Genomic DNA, 16,858 nt, shown 5'->3' with positions numbered 1-16,858 from the left:
AGATAGATAGATAGATAGATAGATAGATAGATAGACAGATAAAGATCCCACCACAGCCCGCTCTTCGCCTCTCGCGAGATCTCGGCCGTTATTTATACTTGCCTGTCCTCTCGCGAGATCTCGGCAGTATATCTTGGGCCCACGCCGCCATCCCCGCCTTTTTCGCTGTCCCAGAAGGCCTGGTTTTCGGCACCGGCCTCCATCCGCCTCCATCCGCCGCCATCCGCCGCCGCGATGCCCCCCAAGTTCGACCCCAACGAGATCAAAGTCGGTACGTACCGGGCAGCAGGCGCAGGAGGGGGGGCGGGGCCCGGCGGGCTCGGCTGACGCGGCGCTGTCCCCGCAGTTTACCTGCGCTGCACCGGCGGCGAGGTCGGAGCCACGTCCGCGCTGGCCCCCAAGATCGGACCCCTGGGGTTGGTACGTACCGGAGACGGGGTTTTGGGGGAGCGAGGGCAGAGAGGTGGGAGGTCGGGGGCGAGCGTGGCCTGGGAGGAGAGGGATGAAACATGTCCCGAGCGGAGTGGGAAGCATGTCCTGCTTGAGGGGAATGAGTAAACCCCGGGGGAAATTCAGCGTGTCCTGGGGGGCAGGAGGGATAAAATGCGTTCCGAAGGTGGTGGGAAGCGTGCCCTGGGGAGCACCGGGGCGGTGCTGCTCCATCCTGGAGTAAAGGTGTTCAGCAGTAGCACACACGGAGAAGAAGCCGGGGCAGCGCTGGGGCTCTCGGCTTTAACCCGAGCCCTTTGTGATCTCCACGTGTTGTCCCTCAGTCCCCCAAGAAGGTGGGCGATGACATCGCCAAGGCCACGGGCGACTGGAAGGGGCTGCGGATCACGGTGAAGCTGACGATCCAGAACAGGCAAGCGCAGGTACCGCACGCCGCAGGGCCCGGCCGGTGCTGCAGGCATGGAGCCCACCCGAGCTCTGCCTGCTCCAGCCACCAGCCGGGATCCCGGCAGGGTCCACTCAGCCCTTCATCCTTCCGAGGTGGATAAAATGAGTGCCACACAGGGGGTGTGTGGGGGTCTTCTGAGAAGACCTTAAAACGTGGGTGGGGGGATGTGTGTGGAGCCTGGGGCTTTGCCAGGCTGGAGGATCCTGAGAAATGATCCTCATGTACCAAAATTCAACTTTCATCCTGTTGCAGATGAATTGTTCTTTCTACAGAAACCTCCAACCAGCAAAAAAAAAAAAAAACACCGTTACTTAAAGCAGCACAGAAATAAATAAATTGAAATCTTGCCAATTCCTGTAGCCACCTGCCACCGTACCTGTTCTGATGCCCGTGGCTGGTACATTCCAGTGGTGAGCTGAGAGGAAGCCCCAGGCAGGAAGCAGTCCTCTCCTGCATGTGGGGAGGCCTGTGCCGAAAACCTGGGAACAGATTCCTACAGCACAAAAAAAAACCTGGAGCATGAGGGAATTAACCAAACCCACACTGCTCTGGCAATTACCTTTGCTGAGATAATTGACTGCTTGATTATGTTTGTTAGCAATAGAATTCCGTGCAGAATAGGGGGGAAATTAATCTCTTTCTATTTAGATAGAGGTTGTTCCTTCTGCCTCTGCTCTGATTATCAAAGCTCTGAAGGAGCCACCTCGTGACAGGAAGAAGCAGAAGAACAGTAAGTGTTCCCTTGGCTCTGGTTCTGAATGTTTTGGGGCTAAAAGAGGGGAAATACCAGTAGCTTCCCCTGGGATTATTCAGCATAAACTGGCAAATGGGGGACACGAGGCTGGTTTTGGGCATCCCCATTCCTGCAGTGCCAGGGTACCAACAGATGGCACATCAGCAGAGCTCTGTGTTTTAGGAGATTACGGAATCTTGGACTGGTTTGGGTTGGAAGGGACCTTAAAGCTCATCAGTTCTACCTCTGCCATGGGCAGGGACACCTCCCACTGTCCCAGGCTGCTCCAAGCCCCAATGTCCAGCCTGGCCTTGGGCACTGCCAGGGATCCAGGGACAGCCGCAGCTGCTCTGGGCAAAGCTGGGGTAAAACAGGCAGCTGTAGCTGTGCTGTAGCACAGGGCCTGGTACAGCCAGAGGGGAGCTGGCAGAATTCCAGCTTAGAAAGAGGAGTTGGGGATAATTCGGTGCCGCAGTCCGGGAGCTGCAGCACTGACAGCAGCCCTGCTGGAGCTGCAAACTCCCAGCTCTCCACGTGGTCCGAGTGCTGGGAATGGTGCTCCCAGAGGAAACCAGGAGCTGGCAGTGCCCAGGTGGCCTCAGTGCTGCTGTTCCCTTCACAGTTAAGCACAGCGGCAGCGTCACCTTCGACGAGATCGTGAACATTGCGCGGCAGATGCGGCACCGCTCCCTGGCCCGGGAGCTCTCGGGTGAGTCCTGGCGGTGGGATTCAGGGAATGCTCCTTCTGCCTGCTGCGGATCCCAGGAGGGAGGGCTCACAGCTGAGTTGGGAACAGGCAGCCTCAACACTTGGGGAGGGGAGAGGCACAGGGAGCGCTCTCCAGTGTGTTCCTGGGGGAATCCAGGGTGTGAGATCTGGGTAAGTGACTTGATGTTCCCTGGTGAGCCCTGAGGCTCCAGCCTGCAAACCCCAGAGGGAAAGGGGACAGCTGAGAGCTGTGAGGAGTTCCCTGTGTCAGAATCCAGACTGGTTTGGGTTGGAAGGGACCTTAAAGCTCATTCAGTTCCACCCCTTGCCGTGGGCAGGGACACCTTCCATTAGCCCAGGTTGCTCCAGGTAAGTTCCTGGGATGTTTTCCCCTGGTAAAGCACTGACCAGCTGCATCTCCCTGCTGCAGGGACCATCAAGGAGATCCTTGGCACTGCCCAGTCCGTGGGCTGCAGCATTGATGGGAGACACCCCCACGACATCATCGATGACATCAACAGTGGTGCCATCGAGTGCCCGGCTGTAAGTGCCCAGCTCTAAAGGAAATTGCTGTATCACGTTTAATTACTGACAGACTCCACTAATGAGCTGTGTCTCCTTCTTCCTACAGAGCTAAGACTGCAGAAAAGGAAGTTGCTACTTAAAGGCTCCTTCAGTTTTTTGTAGCACTTTAAATACTTTAATAAAAGACCCAGTTGTCTGCAAACTCTGGTGCTGGCTTGATTTGTCCCTGTCCCATGCTGTGAATTTTCCTTTAGGAAAATGGCGTCCGTGCCCATTCTGGATGGATTGGGGCAGGGATGGAAGTGTGGCTGTTAAAAAACGTGCTGAGGAATGAGCAGAAAGTTAAGCATTGCTTATTCAAAATGAGATCCATTTGTGTCCTTTGCTCCCTGATGGAATGTGGGTCAGTGCCCTGGTGGCTTGAGGGCCACAGAGCCTGAAGTGGGGCTGTAGTGACGGAGGGAAAGGCATGATCAAAAAACCATTTTTATCAAATGCATGAGCCCTGGCAGACACCAACTGTCCAGGACATCCCACTGTGTCCCTGTCAGTGTGGAGGGGAGCTGGACCCTCCTTGCTCCTCCAGCAAAACTGAGCAAAACCTGACCTGGGTATTCCCAGACATGGGAATCCCATGAGCTCAGGGATCTGCCTGTCCCTCCCTGGTGTGGCTGTGCCTTGGGCAGCTCTGCCCGGGGTTTTCCTCCACTTGGCAGTGCTGGAAACAATTGGAAAAATGATTCCTTTTGCTTAAGGGGAGTTCCATGGAAAGGATCCCTAACCTTTCCCATGCTGCCCGAGGGCAGGGGCTCTGGTAGAAGCCAAGCAATGCTTGGAAGGATGGTTTGCCCTGCCAAGAATTCATTTTTTCCAAATCGGGCTCTTTCAAAAGGAGGCAGAGGGTTCCAAAGGTAATAACCCACATTAACATCACCTATCTTGCTGATAATTTATTGTTTAATTTAATATCTTTAATAACGAAGGCATCAAATGCAACCTCAGCAGGCTTGCAGGTGCCATCAAGCTGAGGGTGCAGTGCCACAGCTGAGGGCTGTGATGGCATCCAGAGGGACCTGGGCAAGCTTGAGAAGTGGCCCATGGGAACCTCGTGAGGTTTAACCATGCCAGGTGCTGGAGCTGCACCTGGGTTGGGGCCAACTCCTGGGACCAATCCAGGCTGGGGATGAGCAGATGGAGCAGCTGTGGGAGAAGGATCCCACAAATCTTTAGGGTTTGAGGGAAGGAAGATGCAGAGAATCCCCTGGGCTGAAATTTGAACCAAAAAATTGCTGTGACTCCCTCACGGGTGCTGAAGTAACCCCCCAGGGCTGGCAGTAACTGCCCTCACGGGGAGTCCCTTGCGGTGACCCCACAACGGCTCTGTGGTCCCTCTGTCGTGTCCCAGCTGGGCCTGGCTGCCGTCCCCACGCAGGGCACGGCCAGTTTGGGCTCCACAGCCCCTTCCGGGGGCCACATCACCACTCCCAGGCAAAGCCCAGCACCGCTCCCGGGCACAGCGAGAGATTCTTGGGTGCCTTGGGCAGGGCCGGCACTTGGACGCCATGATCCCTGTGGGTTTCTCCACCTCTGAACACTCTGATCCCTGCCCGGTCCGGCCGGGACGCAGCTCCCCACGCACGGCCCGTTGGGGCTGCGCGGCCCCGCCTGCGGCACGGCCCGGCCCCCGGAGCGCCCGAACGGCGGCGCATCCACGCGGCGGGGCCGGGCCGCCATGTGCCGCCGGCAGCGAGCCCGGGGTTCGCCGGCCCTGGGGGTGTCCCTGTCCCTTTCCCAGGGTCCCCGGGGGTGTCCCCGGCCCTGTCCCCGTCCCCGCTGTCCCCGTCCGGCCCCCGGGGGGGCGCGGTCCCTTTAAGCGCGGCCACGCCCCCGCTGCCGCCGGCACGAAGCTTCCCGCGAACGTGACGTCACCGCCCGCGCCTCCCGCGCCCGCGCCCGCGGCCCCGTCCCACGTGATCCGAGCCGCGGCGCGCCGCGCGCCCATTGGCCGCGGCGGCGGCGTTCGCGGTGTGACGTCACGGCAACGCAGGTCGCCATTGGTCCGCCGGGCGAGGGTGGGCGGTGGCGCGGGCCGCCATTGGCCGAGGGGCGGCGGGGGGGCGGTGGCGCGGCGGCCCCGCCCCCCGGGTGTGCGCGAGGCGGCGGCGCGTGGCAGCGGCGCGGGGCGAGCGGCGGCCCCGGCCCGGCCCCGCCATGACCGACTTCAAGCTGGGCATCGTCCGGCTCGGGCGGGTGGCCGGCAAGGTGAGCGCGGGGCGCCGGCGGGCGCGGCGGGCCGGGCCGGGCTGGGCTCGGCTCAGCCGCGCCGGGCGGGCCGGGGGGCGGCGGGGCCGGGGCGAGGGGTCTGGCTGGGCGGGGGGCAGCGGACGGGCGGGCCGGCCGGTGCTGCCGGGCGGGGAGGGCTGTGCTGTGCCGGGCCGTGCTGTGCCTTACCGAGCCGTGCCGGGGCCTTACCGAGCCGTGCCGGGGCCTTACCGAGCCGTGCCGTGCAGTCCCGGGCCTTGCTGAGCCGTGCCGTGCGCTCCGGAGCCGTGCCGCAGCCGTGCCGGAGCCGTGCCGGGCCGTGCGGCCGCGCTGACGGGGCTCTCTCTGTGTTCCAGACCAAGTACACGCTGATCGACGAGCAGGACATCCCGCTGGTGGAGAGCTACTCCTTCGAGGTGAGGGCCCCGCTGCCCGCGCTCCCCTCGCGTTATTTTACCGGGTTTTGTGACTCCCTTCCCCGCCCGGGGCTGCCCCGGCCCCGCCGCCGCTCCCCGCGCCCTCCCGGTGCTCGGGCTCCCGCTGGAGCTTCGGCTTTTTGCTTTGCTTGTGCTCTGCTCCAATCAAACCGCTCGTGGAAGTGCTGTGCCTGCAGCTCCCCTGATTGGGGGAAAAAGAACCAGTTTTAAGTTACTGAAGTCCCAACGTGGAGGCTTCCAAGCAGGAAAAGTTCTGGGTTTTCTTTTTTCTTTTTTTTTTTTTTATAATTAGATGAACACTGTTTTAAAACATGTATTTACTAATTTATTATGCAGTTTTTAGTTTTCATACTATATGTATGCTTTTGGAGAACTGGTAATTTGTCCTCCCGTGGTTTGGCAAACATTAAAAATGTTCACTCTGCACTTACTCTTGGATAAAAAAAACCTGTATTATTGTAACTGATTATGGGACAAAAAAATGTGTCCTTTACTCTTAACATCCACTGGAAGAGGGTAAGTGGGTTCCAGCAAGGCTTTGAAAGTAAAAGAAAATTATTACAAAATTTTCAACAAATAAGGCTTTTTTGGAGGAGGGACCATCACTTGTTACATTCTTGCTGTGCAATGGATGTTTTGGGGCTGTTCTTAGGAATTTTAGGAGTTGTGGCCGTGCTGCTGCCAGAACACTCCCTGTTTGTCCATGCCTCCCCTCTGGCAGCCACTGTGAGTGTCTCTGTCACTGGTGGCAGTAGCACACTGTGACTGTCCCAAATGGATCAAATTCTTGCTGCACTCTGTGAGCTTTGGCACCTGCACAACCTTGTGGAGTGCAGGGAAAAGGCCAGGCCCTCACCCTCAGGAGCACCCCAGTGAGATGGGTGTAGGGGCAGTGCTTAAAGCAAAGCCCTGCTGGCTGCACAGGGACAGAATGTGGATCCTGACGTGAATCCCAGCCCCAGAGCTGGATTCCTGCTGTTCCTTATCCAGGCAGCTCCTCCCTGCCCTTTCCCAGCTGGGCTGGTTGGGTCCCCTTGGGGGTTTGAGACAGCTCAGATGGCACCGAGCTCAAGTGACCCACAGGGACGAGTGTGAAATGTTGGGTCCACCCCCATCCCAGTGGAGCAGGGGCTCTGCTGCCCTGTGTGGGTGATCTCACGGCCTTTCCCTTCCCTCTAGGCTCGGATGGAGGTGGATGCTGATGGGAATGGTGCTAAAATCTTCGCTTACGCATTCGACAAGAACCGGGGCCGGGGCTCAGGCCGCCTCCTGCACGAGCTGCTCTGGTGGGTACTGGAGGGAGAGAAAAGCTAAGGGTTCACCCAGTTTGCTGCCACCAACTCGTGTGGGGTGATTGCTCTGCCTGTAGTAACTTAAGTCCCCTCAGGAGAGTTGGAAACCCAGCACAGGGTGCCCACAGGGCTTTGGTTTGCAGAGTCCTCACACGGCACAGCCTGTGAAACATTCCAGGCAGGGAAAGCAGTGAGAGGTGAGTGTGATTCATGGAGACCCTGCTTACACCTGAGAAATGCTCAAACTTCAGCTGGGGGGAAAAAGAGGGGACCTGCACCATTCAGTAGGTGAAGACAAGCCTTTGAAGGTTTGTTGTGGGGTTTTTTGTCCACTGACAATTGGCAGAGCACTGGAGAAAGGGAGCTTCTGATAACTTTAAAGTTTGAGGTGTTTTTTATGGCTTTCTGCAAAACTGCCTGAAGTGATGCTGATGGTTCATCATATCATACCAGCTGCTGCTTCTTATTTTCCATACTGTACAAATCCTTGAAATCCTTCATAGGATTAACATTAAGAATCAGGGGCCAATTTCCTCGTGTGAGAGCAGCTTACCCTCTGAGCTGATCTATTGCTCTTTCTAGATGTTGATGGGTTTATAGAAAAGGTGGGATCTGCTGAAGAAACCTTAGTTCTTTTAAAATCCTTTTTGGAAAAAGTAAGCATATTTTCTATTCAGTTCCATATCCTTGGAAGTCACAGTGCCCAGGATGCCCTTTATCATTCCAGGTTACCTTTTATTCCCCAGAACCAGGCTCTGCACAAGAGGAAGGAGACAGGAAGACTATCAGACCATTATTATTATTTCCAATCTGCTTATTAAATATGGATTTTAACCTGCATCTGTTAATGTTTAATCTTATTGCACATAGAACTTTTGTTGAAATTATGAAATTGGCTGCAGCATGTGGAGCAAATCACTGACAGCTGCTGCTAACTGTGAACCTCAGACAGTCATAATTATTATCTGTAAGTAGCATTAAACAGCACCTTAAAATGATTCAGGTCAGTTGTTGAAGGCTGTGCAAATGATGACAGCCCAGCTATTTGTTTATGACACAGCCCAGCCATTGCCTCTTCTGGCTTGTTTTACTCAAATTAGGAAGTAATTTGAGCATATTCAGTTAGGAAATTCAAATTGTGTCACTCGAGCATGGGCTGGAGTGAAAAATAAGAGATTTGTGTGTAATGGGGATTTTGGAGAGGCACAGAGGGGGGTGTCAGCTGCCAGGCAAGCAGAGCTGCAGTTCTGGAGTTGCAAAGGCAGATTTTTGGACTAAAAAATATAAAATACCTCTGCTGTTACTGTGAAATCCTTTTGGTCCTGAAGGTGTTTGTGCTGCTGATCTTCAGTTGCAGCCCAAGCACTGCAGGTCCATGGCTGAGTCTCTGGTGACTTTGGCTGCAGGGGCTGTGCAGCTTCTGCCCCAGCTAAACAGAGCAGTTTGGGGGCTGCTCTGAGCACAAACCAGAACTGGAGAGTAGTGGCAGGTCCTTCCCTTGGTGAGGAGGGGCAGTGTTGGCGGTTTGGAGCCTGTGAGAGTCAGGAGAGCTGGGCAGAGCCAGGCAGTGATTGCACTTCCCAGTGCCAGCCTCACTCCTGGGATGAATGAAGACCAAAGAACATGGATTGCTGCAAGTGTAGGTGTGTAATTCAGTTGTTCTCTGCACATGGACCCCCAAAACCATGAAAACCCAGCCGAGTTGTGTGCCTCTGGTTTAAGATACAGTGAGTGGCATGTGGTAGATACAAGTAAAACAGATCTTTGAATTCCTTTTTCTTTATAAGTTAAGCAGGTTGTTTTGTTCATGTCAGGAGGCCCTTGGGATAGAAAGCCTGGAGCTGCAACAGTGACAGGGACCTTCTCCCAGAGCCCTCCTGCTGCCCTGTGCAGGGGGAACTGTGGGATCAAAAGGCAACCAAGAGCTGGAAATTCCCCACATAAGCTGCAAAAATTCTTACAGGAGGAACTTCCTGATGGTTCTTCAGCCTCTCTGGTGCTTGCTGTGATTTCCACATGGAGTTTTGGCTCCCTCAGAGCAGGTTTGGATGTCTCTGCAGAAGTCTCATCTCCTCAGCCCGTTCCCTGTGGAGCAATCCCAGCTCTCTGTGTTCTGCTGGGTGCAGAGATGTTCCCTGGGGAACAGCAGCAGCAGGGGATTAGTCATAAGTATCACCAACTGCATGTTCAAAAAGACATCCAAGACCTGATTTCTGGGAGTTTTTAGGGTTTTTTTTAGAGCACTTACCATCTTGCTGCCTGTAACAGGCTCAGTTCTGGTTCCTGGTGCCTGGAATTGCTGTGTCTGCACTTGTATTCCAGTCCTGGGTTCTAAGCTGCTGAAATACCAAAAGAGCAGAATCCAGATAATTCTCTGAAAAGTCTTGCTGGAAGGGTTTTGCCTGGCATCTTGCAGGAGCTCAGGAGTGCAGGGAGAGGCAGAAGCTCCAGCCCTGCAGGAGTTTTGGCTGCATTACTGATGTTTCTCTGCTCCTTCTCCAAGGGACAAGGCAGGTTCTCCACAGCCTGTCCTTGCTGCCCAGTTTGGGGTCCCAGTTTGGATGAACTGGGGTGGTCCATGGTTCAGACTGAAGCCTGGGGAGGGGAGTGGGAGGTGCTCATGCATTCAAAGCTTCCTTTGTGATGTGTGCAGAGAAGGGACCACGCTGAATTTGGCATTACCAGTTCTGACACCTCAGTGCAGTGGTGTTCAACACTCACTGCTCACCAGCAAGGCCCAACTTGCACCTTTACTTAGGCTTTTGTCACTTGAGGTCACAGAGAAGCTGCCAGTGATGTAGATCAATGTGGTTTCATACAGGGAGGGAAAGATTGGTGCAGTGTGGGAGGGGATTTGGTCAGAATTTGCTTTTTGGGGTGGTGGGTGCAGATCTGGGCTGTGGAGGAGCAGGGGTAGGTATGTGCCACTCTGCTGTGACTTCCCAGTGTCGGGAGCAATCTCTCATAATCCTCTCTCTTTCCCCAACTCTAGCAGTTTCTAAACTCTCATCCAATCAAATTTAAAAATATTTCTTAACTTAGTCTTGGAATCCCCTTCCTTTCCCCCCCCCCGCTCAGTTTGTTCTTGCTCTGAACCTCTGTCTCCTCCTCCCAGATTCCTTGCTCCTATCTGTCCCATCTCTCCAGTTGGCACTTTGTCCTAGGCTCATTCTGAGAACCTTCTCTCCTTCTCTGTCTCCATATCTGACTGCTGTGCACCTTCAGCAGTTCACCAGTTCCTGGGCTCCCACTTGGAGCCCTCAGGATTCCTGATTCCCTTTGCCAGACCCTCTGCTGGCCTTCAACAACTGAGAAGTAGCTTTTCCTATAATGGCTTCCCACTGCCAGAGGGCAGGGACAGATGGGATATTGGGAAATCCTTCCCTGGGAGGGTGGGCAGGCCCTGGCACAGGGTGCCCAGAGCAGCTGGGGCTGCCCCTGGATCCCTGGCAGTGCCCAAGGCCAGGCTGGACATTGGGGCTTGGAGCAGCCTGCGACAGTGGGAGGTGTCCCTGCCCATGGCAGGGGATGAGCTGAATGTTAAAGTCCCTTCCAGCCCAAATCAAGCTGGGATTCCAGGCTTCCTCCTTTAGGGCACTTCAGCAGACTCCTTGCCATAGTTTGTTTGTTTTTATGTGTGTAGTTTGGTTTCTTCTTCCCCAAAAGAAGGATTTTATTTGTTTTACCTTCAAAGGGAAGAACTTTTCCCCATTCCATGGAGGCCCAGCAGACTCCCTGGGAGGAGGCTCCAGGCTCTGTTCTCGTGCAGGGTGTCCTTGCAGCTCCTTGTGGGAGCTGGAGCACAGTCTGTGTGTAGGTGCTGCTTGTAGCCCTCTCCAAGGGGATTCTGCTCATTAAATTCTAGGAAGTTTTGGGGCAAGAGTTTTTCTTACCCCCAAGGTGTATAACTTATCCATGTCTGTATGGATTTTGATCAGGAAAACAAAATCCTACATTTTTCATTGTAGATCACAGTGAAATGAGTTTTCTGTTCTGCTGGGTGATGCTGAGCTTTGTAAAGGTTAAAATAAGTGGGAATTTTTAAACTCAGGCAAATACCTCTTGAAAATTAAATAAACTGTTTGAGCTGAGATGTTCAGTAAAGGCTGAGCAGGACTCAGTGTCCAGGCTGGGTTTGGGTGAAGCTGTGGGAAGCTGCTGGAAGATCTCCAGGGAGGAGGTGCTGGGTTACCTCAGTGAGTGCTGTCAGCTCTGCTTGGCCCTTGTGCTCCTGTGCTGGGAAGTTCCTCATGGCAGAGCAAACACAGGGGCACAGCCTTCTGTCCAAGCCTTGCATTTCAGCTGGGATGGGGATTCCCGCAAGAAGTGGTACAGAAACTTGTCAAACATGAGGGTATTCGACAGAGAACTTTATGAAACAGAGAAAGGAGGGGTGAAAAGGGGAAGGGGGAAAATGGAAACTCTTAGAAGGCAGTAGGGGAGATTCCCCCTTCAGCCATCCTGGCTTAGTCCTGCTCTGGGTTTTGGGCAAGTTTCAGGTGCCTCTTGGTCAATTGTGGAGTCATTTCAGACTTTCAGTGTGTTACACACAATTAGAGTCTGAAAAGCATTTGCATACTTGGTGAAACCTCTGTCCTGTGGCTGCCCAGGGAGGTTCCTTCATAAATAACAAGCTCTGTGGCTCCACACCAGTGCCAAACTTGCACAAATGTGTCTGATAGAATTTCCTATGAAAATAATAAGCCAGCATTGGCACCTTTCAAGGAACACTAATTCCAAGGATCTCTAGCAGTAACTGCAGGAATAGACTCTGGAACTAAGCAATATGCTTAAAATTACTCTATACTCTGAGTGCCTTTTCATTCAACTAATGTATAATTGAAATCACCTGCTGGAAAAAGGCACTTTCTCCTGGGACTTGCCCTGTCTGAAGTAGCCACTGGAGTCTGTTGGCAGCCCAGTGCCAGCAGGTCCCAATCACATTGCCTCTGGAATTGGTGTGATCCTTTGTTTTTTAGCTATTCTTGGTCATCACTGACCTTCAGGTTGGTTTTGTCTCCTGCAGGGAGAGGCACCGGGGAGGGATTGCTCCTGGCTTTCAGGTGGTGCATCTGAACTCCGTGACCGTGGACAACCGCCTGGACAATCTGCGCCTCGTCCCGTGGGGGTGGAAGCCCAAGGCTGAGGAAATCTCTAGCAAACAAAGGTATGGCAGCACCTGGCAGGGGGAATGAAGGATCTCTTCAAATGTTGTCTCCTTCCTTTAGTGAGTTTTGCCTTGCCAGAGCCTTTTTGATTTGACCTTGGATGCTTTATACATCGCTCTGTCCCGGCGTCCTCACCTGGGGCACAGTCTGTGCTCGCCAGCCCTGCTGTGCAGGGACCATCTCACCCTCGGGGCTGTGCCAGGAGGAGCAGGAAGCCTCTGTGCCCTCCCAGCTGAGCAGAGGCTCAGGGGAAGCTGCACATCTCGCTGCCTTCTGCCTCTCAGACACCGAAATTCCAGTGTGACCTGCGGGAACAGGGAACTGCAAAATGCTCGTGATGGAAGTTGTGGGTTGGGGTTGGACTCACTCAGTGTCAGTCTGGGCTCAGCTTCCAGCACCTCTCACCAGCAGCTTGTGGGAGCTTCCCACGGGCTGGGTTTCACTGATGCTACTCAGCACATCAAACTCTTTGTGCCAGGATGGATCTGGATAATCAGGAATGTGACACAGTGGGAGACCCCAGACTTCACATCACACTCTTCTCCTGAAACACCTGCAGTACCTTTAGGATGGGGATGTTGGGAGCTGCTTAAACTGATTTTGAGAAGTTGTAGTGAATTACAAATGCTCTGTGTGATTTTGGGGGTTCAAGAGCAAGGAACAGACTTCAAGCCAGAAATAAATTTTGACTTGGTGTGAATAATTTTGCACAGAAATAGTTTTGCTTGGTAGAAATGTTTCTTGATTGATACTTTTAAACTTCTGAGTTTTGCACTTGGGCTAAAATAACCCTAAAAATACCCAATATATGAGCAGTACGTGCAGTGTGAGGCTAAATACAATGTTAACCTTATTTATTAATAAATTTGGAATCAGTTTCTCTGTATGATTATTATGAATTGATGTACCAAATTGGTACTTGTTTTTTTTTTTTTTTCCAGGGAACAAAGTCTGTACTGGCTGGCAATCCAACAGCTTCCTACAGACCCCATAGAAGAGCAGTTTCCTGTCCTGAATGTAACCAGATATTACAACGCTAACGGGGATGTTGTGGAGGAGGAAGAGAACTCCTGCACTTACTATGAATGTCACTACCCTCCCTGCACAATGATTGAAAAACAGGTGGGTTCAGAGAGCTGGGAGTGAGCATGGAGTGCCTTGGGCTAATGGGGTGTCCAGGGATTTATTTGTTATTTAAAATGCAGAGCTTTACGTGAGCCATTCAGTGGCTAAAACCAGTAATTTTCTTCTACTCAGGTTTTCTTTGGCCTGAACCTCCAGACCCTGTGATAATTTTCAGCTGGAGGGAACATGGGTTTGATTGGAGCAGTGGATGTTACTGGGCTGCTGGGAGGAGGGTGATTTCTGCAGAGTGCACAAAAAGCCAGGTGGAAGCTTTCCTCCAGGGAGCAGAGCTGGGATGAGTGAGCAGCTGTGTGAGGCAACAGGAAGCATTGTAAGAGGGTTTGGGCAGTCATGGAATCAAAAAATAACCTGGTTACCATTTCCTGAGCAGAAGGTGAATTGGAGTGGCCTTCATTCAGGGCAGAGCTGGGAGGAAAGGTTCTGCTGGAGGAAGATAAAGCAACATCAGGAGTGAGAGAATGGGCTGTGCCTCTGTCACACAGATGCCTTATCTATAAAGGGCTTGTGAGAGCAGATGCTGAGCGGGCTAAACCCGTTGTGTTCCACTTCCTGCTTTGGGGAAGGGAATGTTTGCAAAAATGATCTTAAATGCCCTGTATTTGAAGCAGAGGGAGCTCTGCCTTTAATTTGGGCCTGTGCCCAAAAGCTCCCTGGATAACAGTAACTTTGGCAGTGGCTGAGCTTGTGCAGCCCTCCTGATACTTTCTGAATTTCAGGTGTTTGTAGTTGAAAACAGAACTTAAGTTGACAAAATGGCAGCACTGTGACAACAAACGTGCAATGCTCCAATATTTTGTCTATTAAGCCCATTTTATAAGAGCAACTGTAAAACCACTGAAATTGCTTCAAACCCCTTTGATTCTCTGATACTCATGGTGGATGTTGTGTTTCATAGAATCCCAGAATCCCAGCCTGGTTTAGGTGGAAGGGACCTTAAAATTCCTCTCATTCCATGGGTAGGGACACCTTCCACTATCCCAGGTTGCTCCAAGCCCTGTCCAGCCTGGCCTTGGACACTTCCAGTGATCCAGGGGCAGCCCCAGCTGCTCTGGGCACCCTGTGGCAGGGCCTCACAGAGAACAGTTTCTTCCCAATATCCCATCTATCCCTGCCCTCCTTCAGCTTAAGGCTGTTTATCCTTGTCCTGTCACCTGTGTGTGACAGGCGTGCAAGACCTGATCATGGAGCTCCTTGGGAATGCTGTTGGGTTCTCTTGGGAATGCTGTTGGGGTGCCCCTCGGGAGCGATGTTGAGGTTCTCCTGGGCCCTGAGCAGCCCCTCTAATGCCATCTTTTGTCCCCAGTTACGTGAATTCAACATCTGTGGCCGCTGCCAGGTGGCGCGGTACTGCGGCTCGCAGTGCCAGCAGAAGGACTGGCCTGCTCACAAGAAACACTGTCGGGAGAAGAAAAGGACCTTCCAGCAGGAGCTCGGACCAGAACGATGACCGGGTGGCAGAGGCCTCTCAGCAGCAGGATTCCTTCCCAAAGGCATTGGACTCTTGCTTTTGCACAGTATGACAGACTGCTTATCGAAGCCAGAGGCACTGAAGAAAAACCCTGTGATGCTTGAGCAGAACGGCTGACTGGACTAAGCCAGCTCTGACTGGTGCTGTGGAAAGGGATCGGGTCTGCCCTTCCAGTATTATATTCTCAAGCAAAAAGACTACTGTGGAGGCTCCAGGCAGGAAGCTTCTCATTATTTATATGTTAATACGTTTGTAAACTCATGTACAGTTTTTGTTAGGAATTCTTGATAGCACTCATTAACTGTAATGTTCAGATGAGAACATGTTGTTGGCCTAAAAGTTTAAAAAAAGCAAAACAAAACAAAAAAAAAAAGAAAAAAAGTCATGTAGCAAAAGCTTTTCCTCCCATGTGGCAGAAGTGTCTGTGGCAGTGCCAAGGCCGGCGGGGCAGGCTCCGGCATCAGCACTAACTCTGGAGAACTCTGCATGGAAGCTCTATTTAAAAGAAAATACAAACAAAAAAAAGAGCAAACAAAGTAAAGGTTGGAATGAATCCATGTCTGCTCTCTGGCTTTTTCCCCTTCCCTTCCAGCTGCCTTCAGAGCTCAGTCACCCCTGGATGCTGGAAGTGCCTGCAGGGTAGGAGCAGTGCCCCAGGAGCTGGCATGGGCTGTAGGGACCCTCTGGGATCTGTGTCCAGGCACTGCAGCCAGGGCTGCCTCGGAGGGGCTGCTGGAGATGGGCCTTAGAGCAGCCAGGATTTTGAGGAAGCTGGCTCAGCTTTCTGTTCCAAAGCCCTTGTACAGAAGGCAGTGGTAGGGGAGCTCAGGTAGCAGCTGTGTGTGGATGTGGTTGCCCTCGTAGCTTCCCCGTAGCATAGCAAACACTCCAGTCATGTGCAGAGATGTTTAAATATCTAATACTGGGTAATTTGAATTATTTATTCACTTTTTTTAAAGAGTTGTCATTAATTCAAGAATTACTTTTTGACTTTTTTTTATGTAGTAACAAAGTAGAATGGGAGGAAGATTTCCCTTGCAGAGCACATGCCTATTTTTCTTTTCATGAATAACCATTTTCTTTTTCATTTTTGCCTTAGAAGTGTAAGGAACATCAGTTGAGTTTCCTGAAGAACTAAATGGATAATTTAGTGCCAGGTGTTAGTCTTGCTTCACAGTAGAAGAATGTGAGCTGCTGAGTGCTTAATGCAGAGCCTTTCTTGGAGTGCTTTGTGAAAATTTTTTTGTAAAAGCCGTTTAGAATTTTGATTTTTCAATCAGGATTCACTTTGCCACTTCATGTTGCAATGTTGGTCTTGCTTGTATTCAATTTGTTAGAAAATTGATCTGCTGTGGACTTCCAATATTATATTCTGTTTCTAATATCTGCACAGGAAGTTCTGAATTATTAATATTTGGGTGGGTTTTCATCCTTTGGCTTTAAGCACCTTGGGAAATAGCGAAGAACTTCTGAAACTTCCTGCTGGAAGTTCACTTGAAGGCACTTGGTCAAGTTGCCACTCTTAAGCCATGGTTGTACTGTAATTTTTCTGTTCAGGCAGCCCAAAATGCCCTTCGGTGTGAAAAAACCAAGCGGGACCTAATCACATTTTCCTGTAATGGGTAATTCCTTTTTTAAAAGGAAACATTTCATTCTTTCCTTGAAATGAACTGCACATTTTTTGATTAATATAAAATGGGACATAAGGAATATTTTTTTATTATTATTTGGGGTAATCCATTGAACAGGGCAGAAGTATTGATTTTTTTTTTCCTTGCCTGTTTAAAAGGCTGCAATTTGTCCTGCCAATTTTCCATTTTATTACCAGGAATCATGTTTGTCAAAACAAAGTGCAGTCTTAGAGCCCTTAAACACTTGAGCAGCACCGAGCAGGGAGGAGTTGGTGCTGATGTTTGTAATGCTGCTGCAGTGAGGACAAGGACAGGCTGCAGACCAAGGCCTGGTGGGGCAATGGGGAAATTCCCCTGAGGGAATGAGGGAAAGGTGGGACAGAGCCAGGATGGAAGGTGCTTGGGGAAATCCTGATCCCAGGGAATGTGGGAGGGAAAGGGATGGGAGGATGGGGTGCAGCAGGTGGGGAGGAGAGATGCTCACAGGGTTAAAGGGCTGTGAGACCAACGCAAGTGGAAAGAAACTGCCCAGGTTCTGACCTAGCTGAAAGACCAGAATGGGTGGCATGGAGACGGTGTAAGACACCACA

At 52.1% G+C, this 16,858-nt stretch overlaps 2 protein-coding genes and 1 non-coding gene across 3 annotated transcripts; all 3 read left to right on the top strand.

Annotated features, from left to right (window-relative positions):
- Positions 1-141: 141 nt before the first annotated feature.
- RPL12 (ribosomal protein L12) lies at positions 142-3,066 on the top strand. Its single transcript, XM_048325472.1, has 7 exons — positions 142-271; positions 347-420; positions 774-872; positions 1,547-1,628; positions 2,254-2,340; positions 2,770-2,882; positions 2,971-3,066. Exons 1-7 carry the CDS (start codon positions 235-237, stop codon positions 2,974-2,976), a joined length of 498 nt encoding a protein of 165 aa, XP_048181429.1. The 5' UTR covers positions 142-234; the 3' UTR covers positions 2,977-3,066.
- On the top strand, positions 1,262-1,389 carry LOC125336891. Its single transcript, XR_007207876.1, has one exon. It is a non-coding gene; the product is annotated as a small nucleolar RNA SNORA65 (small nucleolar RNA).
- Positions 3,067-5,012: 1,946 nt separating the features above from the next.
- ZMYND19 (zinc finger MYND-type containing 19) lies at positions 5,013-16,027 on the top strand. Its single transcript, XM_048325894.1, has 6 exons — positions 5,013-5,126; positions 5,483-5,542; positions 6,743-6,849; positions 11,882-12,022; positions 12,965-13,145; positions 14,473-16,027. Exons 1-6 carry the CDS (start codon positions 5,076-5,078, stop codon positions 14,614-14,616), a joined length of 684 nt encoding a protein of 227 aa, XP_048181851.1. The 5' UTR covers positions 5,013-5,075; the 3' UTR covers positions 14,617-16,027.
- The last annotated feature ends 831 nt before the right edge of the window (positions 16,028-16,858 follow it).

The sequence above is a fragment of the Corvus hawaiiensis genome, chromosome 21, assembly GCF_020740725.1.
Source record: "Corvus hawaiiensis isolate bCorHaw1 chromosome 21, bCorHaw1.pri.cur, whole genome shotgun sequence".
Lineage (NCBI taxonomy): Eukaryota > Metazoa > Chordata > Aves > Passeriformes > Corvidae > Corvus > Corvus hawaiiensis.
This window is presented reverse-complemented; position numbering and strand designations above follow the sequence as displayed.